General features: G+C 54.0%; 1 protein-coding gene across 1 annotated transcript; it reads left to right on the forward strand.

The window, feature by feature from the left end:
- The first annotated feature begins 4,257 nt into the window (after window positions 1–4,257).
- C2CD4D (C2 calcium dependent domain containing 4D) lies at window positions 4,258–6,877 on the forward strand. The gene is made up of 2 exons (XM_053915463.2): window positions 4,258–4,682; window positions 5,654–6,877. Exon 2 carries the CDS (start codon window positions 5,739–5,741, stop codon window positions 6,792–6,794), a length of 1,056 nt encoding a protein of 351 aa, XP_053771438.1. The 5' UTR covers window positions 4,258–4,682; window positions 5,654–5,738; the 3' UTR covers window positions 6,795–6,877.
- The last annotated feature ends 5,120 nt before the right edge of the window (window positions 6,878–11,997 follow it).

Here is an 11,997-nt window from a genome sequence, read left to right on the forward strand (position 1 = left end):
AGAAGGCAAGACAGATGGAAAGTAAAAAGAGGTCTTTGTATTTGGCCTTGAGGAAGGTGGTGGTATCCTGTGCTAGGAGGTGGGAGCAAAATCCAGATTATGGTGGATTAAAATGCGAGTGGGAATGACAAAGTGAAACTAGATGATTCTTTCTAGGGATTTTGTTGTTGAAATCTTATTTAAAGAAAGAGGTTTGGGTGTATTTATAAGTTGCTTTGGAAGGAACCAGTGGAGAGAGGCTGAAACTCTAGGGGAGAGAGAGGTGTCATCCAACAGAACAGCCGTCTGGTCTTAGAAATGGGTCAAGGGCGCTTTGGAGACAGTAGTCATGGGAGAGCATCAGCACGATTCTGAGACCAAAAGGAAGGAGTGGGCAGGGGAGGGGCAGAACAGGATGGGAAACTGAGAGGGTTCATCCAAGAGTGCCTTGACTTCCTCAGTGAAATAGGAAGCAAGATCGTCAGAGGGGGGAAAGTTCTAGAGGAAGGATAATGAATTGGATAAGTCACTATGAGGACCAGCAAAACAAATTGGCCAAGTACATGTGGGTTGAGCATGCTGAAGGCCCAGCTGCTGGTAGAAAACAGGCACATGGAGTGGCACCAACCTGGGGTAAAAGGAAGTTGTGAGCCAGCTGGCAAGCCCCAGGAGGATTGATGGATAAGTCAGTAAGAACAGTGGTACCTGTGGAGGACAGGGGTGGGAAACAGCTTCTTCCACAGGAACAGGCAGGATTCCAATGAGGCCAGTAGGTAGAGGTGATATCCAGGAAGATGTCAAGGACTAGAGAAGTTTTAAGAAAGACTGGACGGTGGGAAGTAAGAAGTCAGGGTATTTCTCCTCTTCTCTTTGCTTTGGGAGGCAACTCAAGTAGTGGCTGTGTCTCCATGGTTGCAGATCCTGCTAAACAGCCCTCACCATCTTATTTGACTATTTAGCTCTTCCAACACCCCTATAACAAGTTCCCTGTGTTCAAGTCCCTCTGTCCAACCGCCTAGCAAGTGCTAAATTCCTGATCGGGCCCTGACTAATACAGCCAGGCTGCGGATTATCTCAGGTCGGTTTTCAATCCCATTGCTGTGCAGCACACAGATGGTGAGTGCTCTCGTGGGCACCCTTGATTGAAGGAAATGAAAGGAAAGAGGGAACAGAAAGGTAAACTGTCAAAGATTGAGCACAGTCCTGGCTAAATACAAATCTCTGCCCATTTCCCCTTGCACATTCTGCAGCTGAGCCCAGCTGGAGAAAGAACACTACCACGCTGTCCAGTCTCACTTTAAAGTCATGATCGCTACCCTCTAGTGGGACTGTGGTACTGCCCAGTGGCCATCCTACAGTTCCCTGCACCACCCACTCTCCTGCTCTCCTAGGTGACTGCTTTATTCCTGGTCCTCTCTACTCCAGCCCCTAGCACCACCTCTTCTCCGCTGATGACCTTGCTTCCTGTTTCACTGAGAAATCAGAAGCATCCAGAAAAAATAAGGTTTCACACTGTATCTCTCCACCTACAATCTCCACCCATTTATTCTACTGTCTCTCCAGTAACTGTGGGTGAACTGTTCCCACAGCAGACAAGGTCTATGTCTTATGCGTCACACCCATTTCTTCTTGTCTACTCAGGAATATTGCTCCCAAAATTCTCCTCTCTTCTGTGTTATCAATTGCCCTCTTTCTATTGGGTCTTTCCCATCTGCAGAACAAACATAGCATTATTTCTGTCACTGAAGAAGTTCTCTCTTGATTGCCCTTCCCTCTCTGGCCATTACTCCACTTCTCTCTTCTCTGTCAGCAAACTCTTCAAGATAGTTGCCTTTGCTCTCCCTCTTCCTCCTACTCTTTCTCAGAGCCACTGCAGTGTGGCTTTTGCCTCCACCACTCCACCAAATCTGCTCTTGTCAAAGTCACGGATGACTTTGCATTGCTAAATCCAGTGGTCAGTTCTCAGGCCTCATCTTACCAGACCTTGCCACAGCATCTGGCACAGCTGGTTCCTCGTCCTCCCCACCTCTAAATGTTGGAGCACCCAGGATTCAGTCCTTGGATCCTTTCTCTTTGCTACCTACACTCCATCAAGTCTTGTGACTTCAAATTCCATCTAGATTTCTCTTGGTGCCCACATTTATACTTCCTGTCTGGATCTTTTCTCTGAGCTCCAGATTCGCATATCCAACTACCTACTTACTCAGCATCCCTAGTTAGATGTCTAATGGGCATCTCAAATTTAATAAATCCAAAACTGAGCTCCTAATACTTCCCCCTCTCAGTAAATGGCGACTCCATTCTGCCAGTTGCTCAGGCCAAAAACCCTGGATCATTCTTTCCCTTTAGATAGGGATAAGGAAACATTATTGACTTAATCTTCAGAATATGTTCAGAAACTAACTGCTACAACCCTATCCATGTCCTAATCATCTCATGCAAAGATTATTTCAAAAGTCTATCTCGTCTCCCTACTTATGTCCTTATCCCCCTACTTACAGCCACCAGAGCAACCCTTCCAACACATATCAAGTCACATCATCCCTCAGCTCACCACAAGTAAAAGCTGAAATTGTTACAGTGGTTACAAACTGTACCAGTCTGGCCTCATCTTCCCCTCACTCATTCTGTTCCAGCTACGCTGGCCTCTTTGCCTCCTTGAACACTCCAGGCATGCTTCTGCCTCAGGGGCTTTGCATTTGCAGCTTTCCTGCCTAGAATGCTTTACCCTCACAGGTCCTCCCTGCCTCCTTCATGTCATTACTGAAACATTATGTTCTCCAAGTGGCCACCCTGACCACTCTATTGAAAATTGCATACTCTCCTGATACTGTCTATGAGCCTTCCCTACTTTCATTTTCTCCCCAACACTGACTTCCATCCAATATACCATTTTTACCAATTTATCTTTGTCTGTTGTCTTTCTTTCCCCACTAAAGCATAAACTCCATCTGGCCACGAGATTTATCTGTTTCCTCACTGTTGTGTCCCCAGAGTCCGGCACGGTGCCTGCCACATAGAAGGTAGTAAAGAACTATGGGTGAATAAATGAATGAATAAAGACACAGTATCAAGCTCCCTTGAATTCTACCCTACTCTGGACTTCTTATTATAGAAGCCAAAAGCGTCCTTATCGTCAGGGCAGACTGAGCTGGGGTGTCTGTGTTCTCGTACTTTACCGGAAGTCAACCTAACTGATGCCCATGTGATCTCATGGAATCATGCCAGCGCTGAGAGTTAGGTATATTTTCTCCATTTTCCAGATGGGTAAGGTGGATCCCAGAGAGATGAAGGTACCTATCAGAGGTCACACAGCACAGCTAGTGTGTCACAGAGCCCAGGTCCTAGCCTGACTAATGCCAAAGCTGTCATTCCTGGCTGCAGCAGGACACGAAGACTGCCCGCCCCAGACATGACACCAGGGCCAGGGCCGAGCTGAGTCAGGAGCCATGGGAGTGGAGGGCCTGGGGGGTTGCCATGAATCTCCACAAAAGAAATGCTTGCTCCCTCAAAACCCTCAAATACCACAAGTGAAAATAATCATCTCGTTCATTTCCGGCATTTCACACTCTTCTTTGTTGCTGTTTGCACGTTTATTGTCTGTCCCTCCCCTTAGACTCCTCTCCATCCTGTCTACCCACGGCACCTAGCACAATGAATGGAGGAAAGAGGTGACTCAAGTGCCATTCTGTTTAATATCATTAATTCATTTAACAATCTTTATTGAGCACCTACCTTGTTCTAAGCACTGTCCTCATGATGTGTACATTCTAGTAAGATATTAAATAATCACATACATAAATCACAGGGGAAAATGCGATTTCTGCCATAAAGGAAAAGTATGGGGTGCTGGGTGTCAGAGAGAGCCTCCAGGCCTGAAGCATGAAGGGGTAGGGGTCCAGGGAGGGGAAAGAGCCTATGCGAGGGTCCTAAAAAGGAAATGAGCTTGATGCCTTTCAGAGACTAAAGGATGGTGGGTATGCCTGGCCTGCAGTTGACGTCTGTGTCACATTGTCAGCAGTGGCCTGTGCTTCCCAGGCTCTGCCTATGCAGAGAAGAGGGAAGGGGGGACAACCTCCATGTTTACAATTTAACAGCCTTCTACTAAGGAAGTTGTGGACAAGCCTGACCTGGACTACTGACAGTACCGGCTCTTTCCTCAGTGTCTCTATGTTCAGAAATCGTGAGCCTCGTCACTTCTCCTCGGGCCACTGTAACTCAGAGAACTAGTCACTGCCAGTCACTCTGTCTGGGAGCTATTGGGATGGCTCCAGAACTGTGCGACGGGGCCCAAGGCAGGGTTCCAGCCAGGAGGGTTTTGCAGAAGATGTGATTGGTGTGGGCTTCACCTAGGAGGGCTGGGTGGAGCCAGCGCAGCAGAGAGCGTTGTGGGCCACCCCACGGTGAGGGCCACCTCCCTCTTCACTGAAGCCCTCTCCAACTCCCAAGGAGGCTGGGCCCAGCAGAGGAGGTGGGGGCACAGGGCGGGCATGCTGCTAGCAACCTGCCTGGAGGAAGGAGTTAAGAAGGCCGGGCTGACAGCCACAGATACAGAGCGGTGTTTATCCAGGAAAAGAGGTCGTACGTAGGCAACGGGGGCCCCTGCCAGCTCCTCCCAGAAGGACTGGGCTATGGGAGCAAGCTGCTTCCTCATACTCTCAACGCCTCCGGACCAGAGGCCAAGACCCAGCGGTGTCCCAAAGGTGAGGCCTGCACTCTGGGTGCCCGACTCAGCCCGCATGGGCCCAGGCTCCCAGGCAGACCGTCGAAACCCCACGCACGCGGGGGTGCGGTGAGGGGGTGCGGCGAGCGCAAGATGGCAGTAGCCTCCCAGAACCTGCTGGGGCGGGGGGGGGGGGGGGGGGGGGGGGGAGTGGAGAATCAATGCTGCCTTTGTGCTCAGTGGTTTCCTAGGGAGAAAGGAGTGGAGAGTGGGAGGGGCGGCCCAGGCCCACCCCGCCCAGCGGACTCTGGCTGCGGGGGGGGGGGGGGGGGGGGGGGGCCGTGCTGGGGGTGCATCTGCTTCTAGCCTGGAGAGACTCGGGAAGGCGAGGGAGGAACAAGAGGAGGAGGGGTAGGGGTGGGGTGGGGGTGGGGGTGGGGGGCTGCAGGAGGGGGCTGCGGCTGAAGGATGATGGCTCAGACTGGAGAAGCTTGTGCTGGGACAAGGAATAGCAGCCTGGGCAAGGGGGGACGGGGTTCCCAGGGGCTCCAGAGGAGACCCCGAATCTCGGGAATGAGCAGGGGAGAGTTGGAGGTGGGTGAGCCGGCCAAGGGGCACCATGTCTCTTCAGGGTGAATGTGCATATGAAGGGGGTTAAGGACCTGGGCTCCTGTTTATGACGACATACCTTTTGATAAGCAGGTGTTACTCTAGTCTCATAACAGAAGTCTAGAACTCTAGTGGGCGTGTTGGGCTTTCTAACTCTAAAGTGGATGACATTTTTAATACCAATGAGTGTGTACTCCTAAGTCCCAAGGCCTACATCTGAAAATGTGTCTAGCCCCCGGCTCCCTCCATTTCTCCCCGAGCCCCAAGACTTCGACGCCCTTGGATTTTCCTGCTCAAATAGAGGCCCCGTGCGACCCCGGGCGAGGTCGCGGCGGCGGACGGCCTGGTGTTCTTTCCAGCGTCACCCACCTCGGACTCCTCTCCTCTTCTCTCCTCGCCCAGCCAACTCCCCAGCCCGCCACTGAGACCCTGCATTTGGCGCCTCTGGCCTCTCGGAGTTCGCACTTTCATCGCCCCCATCCACCGCATGTGGCTGTTGGAGAAAGCTGGCTACAGGGTGAGGACCGCGGAGCCCGGGACCCGGTGGGCGCCCTGCAGCCTGTTCCCTAAGTGCCGCGTCCCGGGCCCTACCGCACGCGCCTGCCCCAACGTCCTCACCCCCGATCGCATCCCGCAATTCTTCATCCCACCTCGGCTCCCGGACCCCGGAGGCGCAGAACCCCAACCTGCGCGCGAGGCGAGCGGGCGCGGCCTCCCGGCGGCCTGCTCGCTGCCGCACCTGGCGGGCCGCGAAGGCTGGGCCTTCCTGCGGGAAAGCCCGCACACGCGCCGGCGCGAGTCCCTGTTCCACTCGCCGCAGCCCGCCCCCGCCGAGAGGCTTCCCCCGGCACGGGACCGGCTGCACGGCTCCGCCCCGGACCTGCGCCTCTGCTGGGCCCCTGACAGCGACGCGTCATCGCCGGAATCGTCGCCCTTCAGCTCGCCGCGGCCCGGCCCGGGCCAGGCCCGGCCGCCCAGGCCTCACTCGCTGTCCCCGGAGGAGGCAAGCTCCGCCGACACCAGCCCGTACGCGCGGCGCCGCGCGGAACCACCCCCGCCGCCGCTCTTCCACCTGGACTTCTTGTGCTGCCAGCTGCGGCCGACCAAGGAGAGCGTGCTGCGCCTCGGGCCCCGCGGCGGGCTCCTGCGGCTCTCCGCCGAGTACCAGGCCGGGCCCGGGCAACTGCGGCTGCGCCTTGTCAGCGCCGAGGGTCTGCCCCGCTCGCGAGCAGGCCCCGGGAGCGGGGGCGGCTACTTCGTAGTGCTAGGGCTGTGGCCGCGCGTCCGGCCGCGGAGCCAGCGGAGCCGCGTGGTCAGATGCAGCGCCAACCCCATCTTCAACGAGGACTTCTTCTTCGACGGGCTCGGCCCGCCAGACCTGGCCGCCCGCAGTCTGAGGGCCAAGGTGCTGGAAAGGGGCGCAGGGTTGCGCAGGGACATGCTGTTGGGGGAGTGTGAGACGCCCCTTATTGCCCTGCTGCCCCCCTTGGGTGGTGGGCTAGGTCCGGGGGCCTCCTTGGCACCTGCGCATTTCAGCCTGTAGACTGAGACCTTCTCTTCCTCGGGGTCTTTAGTTCCCATTCCTTCCATCTGCCTGGCACGTATTTATTTTTTTGCTAATAAAAAGTCTGTTTGTCTCGAGTGAAATCTATCCACTTTTTGCACCCTACAAACTCTCAGGTCTGCAGCCCACCCCCCACCTCTGCCCTAGCCATACAGGCATGGAAGGAGCCCATTCAGATGGTCTGAGTTGGAGCAGACCTGAAGTAGTTGTTCTCAAACTTGAAAGCATCAGAAAAACCAAACATCAGAAACCCTGGGGTAGCTTGTTAAACATGCAGAGTCCTGGGCTCCATTCCCCAAGAGACTCTGACACTAGTTTCAGTGGGTCTCGACTGGGGAGGACCTAGGGTCCCTGTCAAACAAGACCCCCACCCTTTCAGGGGTCCCTCCAATCACTGAATCACTCCAGAAAAAGTTCTGTGACTAAAACCAACCTAAGCCACCTTCCCCTGAGGGCTCCTAGGAGCTACACAGGGGAAATCAAAGCTCTATTACCCATCCACCTCCCTATATGAGCCACATCTGTCCTGAAGAAAGGTGAAATGTCTGTGTCTTGGGAGTGCCTTTAGGTGTCTTCTCTTTTGCCTGTCCCTTCCACACCTGTGCCACCCTCGGGGGCAAAGCCAGAGCCCAGAGCCAGAGCAGCACTTGGGTACTGAATGACCAAGATATGATGTCCCAGGAATTGAGATCCTGGGCGAGGAGGGGGTCCTACGCGAATGTGACAGCTAAAGATGTCCAGAAAAGGGCACCCCAGTGAGTCGGGGGAGGGCATGGAAGGTGGATGAATGAATGTAGGTCAGATTGTGTTTACCTCCTACCTGAATGTCTCTGACGTCAGCAGTGACCTTCGTATGTCTTTCCACCTTCCTTGGAGCTGGTTCCTCTTGGCTCAGGCCAGGCTTGGAGGAGGGTAGGAGGGAAGGAGGGAGGCACTGAGCCAGCTTCTTTTGCCTTTTCCCTTGGGCCCTTTCTCATTTTCCACAGCACCCTGATCCAAGGCCAAGCCTGCTGGATCCTGATACACCTCCGCGTGTGTAAAGCTAATACAACTCACACACCTCTCCATTCAAACAGCTCCCGAGTTTCTTCTGCTTGCCGAGGTTAGGTTCTTCTGCCCTAGCCCTAGCCATCTAGGCCAGGGACATGGCTTGCTCCAGGTGTCCACCAGGTGGTAGTATTGACCAACAAGATTATCACCAGGCAAAGAACTCTGGTTCCAACAACTTAAGTCATTTATTCTCTCAGCGACCCCCCAGGAGAGCTAAGTACTACCGGGTTCAGTGTGACCTTGGACTTATCTAGTGAGGAGTAGAATTAGGATTCCAACCCAGAGAGTCTGGCTCCAGAGTCACTTCACTATAATATCCCTCAGTGCTAGCTGCTGCCTCCCCACCAAAGGGGACTGAAAGGGGTCTCCTCCTTCCAACCATTTCAGTCTATGAAGGCCACCCCTCAGTCTAATGCTATTTCTAGTGCTGTTCTCTACTTCAGCCCCAAATCTTCCTGCAACAACCATTTGAAAATAGCTGCAAAGAAATGTCGACGTCATAACCTTTGTTCATGCATTTCTCCAACAAACACTGAAGGAGGGCCTGTGAGACAACAGGCATCGGCAACAGCAGTGGTCCAGTCAGACGTGGGGATCGGACAAGACAAAAAATAAATAAGTTAAATGTAAAAAAAATGTAACTAGGTGATATGTTATGGAGAGAAGTGAAGCAAAAAAGGGGCATAGGAAAGAAGAGTCAGATAAAGAGAAGAAAGGGAGGGAGGGAGGGAGGAGAAAGGGACCAAGTTCTTTGTACCAGGTCCTGTATTTTACCTGTGTTACCCAGCTAATTGCCACATGCTCGAATACCCATTTTACTGAGGAGCTAGATCAGAGAGGGGAAGTAAACTTACCTAGGGATCAGCCTGGCTGCAGGGAAGATTGAGGACTGTAGCTCCACCCAGACGCTCACTGCCCCCCGCCACTCAGAGGAGCCTGTGAGGTGGTACTCAAGTCTACCCTATTAAGGAGCATATCACCCAGAATTCATAGCTGTGAACTGTCCCCCGTGATGGGGGCCACAGTGTTCCTGGAGGAACTTCCTGGCTAGCTAACACCACATACACCGCCTGGGGCAGGTGAGGTCCTAAGAACACCTCCCTCAACAGACTGCTCTGGCCTCCAAGCACAAGCACTTTCACAAACACGTGTCAGACCCCATTGTATTGGGGACCAATAAGTGGCAGGACACATTCTTATCCAAGCCTTTCAGTTCCAAAATTCAGAGCTCCTGCTTTTCAACCCTTCCTGAAGTTCAGGGTCCAGGAGCTGGGGTCAAACTCCAGCTGTTCCCTCCACCCACGGTGGCCTTTGTGACAGGAAGGGGGAGGGGTGGAAGCTGTAAGGTCTATAGATGTTAATAGAGAGAGGGTTGTTCTTTTTTAATGGATGAGGGGGAGGGGGTACCGCCCTCTCCCTGAATCACTCCAGTAGGTTGAGGTCTCCCCAGGCATGGACCTCCTAGAGAGGACCCAAAGAAAGCTGGTCTCTAATCATGAGATCAGGCTTCCCAGAGGTGGTGGCCCTCAAAGGGTGGCATAGGGTGGTAGGGCATTCAGGCTGTCCAAGACCCACACACATTTCCCCTTCACAACCCCAGACCCTCCCTAGAAGGACAGGCTTGTGCTAAGCTTTAAGTGGTTTCTGTGGTTTAGGGGTGGGGAGGAAGGGAAAGAGAAGTTGGTGACTGCTCCCCAGTTCCAAGCCACCACCACCACCTCCACCCCCTCCAGGCTGCTTGCCCCCTGCTTTGAGATGCCCCAGCCTGATAAAGGAACTTGGGCATTGTAGGGGGTAAAATGATTCTCTTGATCCCTATCAGCCTCCTCCTTGCATAAGAATATAAAAGTGCATTTGAAAAGGAAACACCCTGCTTTGAAAGGACTGATTCATCCAGAAAAGGGACTGTGATTGGAGCAGAAGGGAAGGTTAGGCATGAGGGGGAACTACCCAAAAGGATGACCAAGGTCCCTTCTTGCCCTGGGGAGAAAGAGCCACAGTCATCCATGTTTAGGGAAGAAAAAGGGTAGAGACGGGAGAATATCTGAGAAGCATGTGACTCACCTAGGCCTAGAGGCCAGGACCCTGTCTTCCAACCCCCTGCCCCACCCCCTCACTTCCTCCCCATCCCACACAGTGTACAAAGTGGCCCAGCTGGGAGAGGCAGCCATACCTGTGGAATCTGGGGCAGGCAGGGCTGCCTGGCACAGTGCCACAGCCAAGTGCCCATTCCCTGCACTCTGCTTGGTCTCACTCTGTGTCCATGACTGGGAGGTCAGGAAGGGCCTGGGACCCAGAGTCACAGAGGAAGTGACACAGGTGCTTAAAGAGAAGAGACAGAGAAAGAAGATTTGGGGAGGACAGAAAACAGAAGAGCCACAGACAGGGGAAGGCTCAGGAAGAGACAGAGAATACTGAGTGGAAGCAAATCCAAGCACCAGAGGGACGGGGGAGCGGGACATCATGGCCCAGCACCCTGTCCCTCTGCCTTCAGCTAGCTCTACTCCTCTGCCAGAGGGTGCTGGGTGGGGTGGTATTTTGGAGAGCTTTGCTTCTTATTTCAAGCCTGCCTAAAGACAGAACCCCAAAACAGACCAACATCCTGTTCTGCGCAGGGAAGTGCGCAGAGATGCGTGGGCCACGCATTTACCAAAGGTGCACGGGGATAGTCAGAGGCTCAAACATACAAACACACACCCTACTCTCCATTCAAGATGGTCCCCAAAAGTTTCCACTCCGCTCTACCTCAATCTCCATCTCCTTTGTCAACCATTTGGGGAGTTGGAGACTCCTCCTCTACTTCTAACCTTTGTCCCTCAAGCTGCAGCCATTGGGAGACTCTGGGAGCTACCCAGGAACAGAGGTGCTGATGGCAGCAGAGTGTGAAGCTCCAGGGCTGGCTAGGAGTAGACTATGGCAAGATGGGAGGGCCCAGAGGGAAGGGACAGCTGCCTGCCCTCTCCACGCCAGGTGCCACGTGCACCAGGTGGGGGGGAGTGGGAAGGTCACGAGGCTGTGGCATGGCCAGCTTTTGCTCTGCTGTTTACCAGCTAGGAGGGAAAGCAGGAGGAGGTGCCAGGGAGCCTCCTCACTGCAGGCTGGCCCCTAGCCAGCTGGCCTGTTGGGTAACGAGGAGAGCCAGGCCCAGCTAATCAAACTCTGGGCCAAGGCTGTGCAGGAGAGAGTGGCATCCAGGACCTGCTGAAGCCTCATCCTGCAGCCCTACCCACCACAGAGCCCTTCTTCGGTGCAGGTACCAGTGTAGGCCCACTCAGCCTAGGGGTCTTCTTCCCCCCAACTAGTGAAGTGTAGCACCTCTCTTCTCTACTCCCCTCCCATTGTTCCTCTGCCTCCACACATTCCCCCAGGCCTTTCCCCAGGCCCCAACAGCCCAGGGGGATGTGGAGGCATCAAGGAGTCCGGGAATTCTAGGGAAGGGCAGTAAGGGAATGGGCCTAAGCAGGCAGAGGCTTCAAGGAACCAAGGGACCACTGGGATGTCTGATCACATCCTGGAGAAGAGGCACAATCCCCCCAGATAAGCCTACCTCTCCCTCCCATCTCCCTATCTCCTGTCATCTGTTGGGGAGAAAGCACTTTGTGATTTTGAAGTCACAAAGACCCGGGTTCAAATCACAGCTCAACCACTTACTGTCCTTTTGCAAGTGCGTTAAATCATTAACGCCTTTGAGCATCACTTAGCTTATGGGTAAATCTGGAGTAATTATGTTTGCCTCCTGGTGGGTGTTGTGAGGATTGAAGAAAATCATGAATTTACATAAAGTACATGGCAAAGGGCCAAGCGCACAGTAGGTGATCAGCAAATGCTAGTCCCCTTCCCTTTCCTTCACCTGTCCTGTTGCTCCTCGAAGTTCCAAAGTCTATTCCTTTGGTCCCTCCCCTTGTCCCCTCCTGGTGCCAGAACGCTCTGCCAGCCACTCCTTTCCCCTGCCTGCTGACGGGCCAGGTGCTCCCTGCCTCCACCCTCCCCCCTCCCCTGGGCCCTGCTCCCTGCCCTCCTGGGCAGCCAGGGCAGCAAGGACGGCACCCGGGGAGTTGCCCCATGGACAGGGCCCCACAGAGACACCACCGAGCCACGAGGGGTAAGAAGGCCCTACACCCTACAGGCAGGT

The sequence above is a fragment of the Desmodus rotundus genome, chromosome 12, assembly GCF_022682495.2.
Source record: "Desmodus rotundus isolate HL8 chromosome 12, HLdesRot8A.1, whole genome shotgun sequence".
NCBI lineage: Eukaryota > Metazoa > Chordata > Mammalia > Chiroptera > Phyllostomidae > Desmodus > Desmodus rotundus.

What these genes read in the sequence shown, in the direction of transcription:
- C2CD4D (XM_053915463.2), top strand. Translation starts at nt 5,739, where the DNA reads ATGTGGCTGTTGGAGAAAGCTGGCTACAGGGTGAGGACCGCGGAGCCC.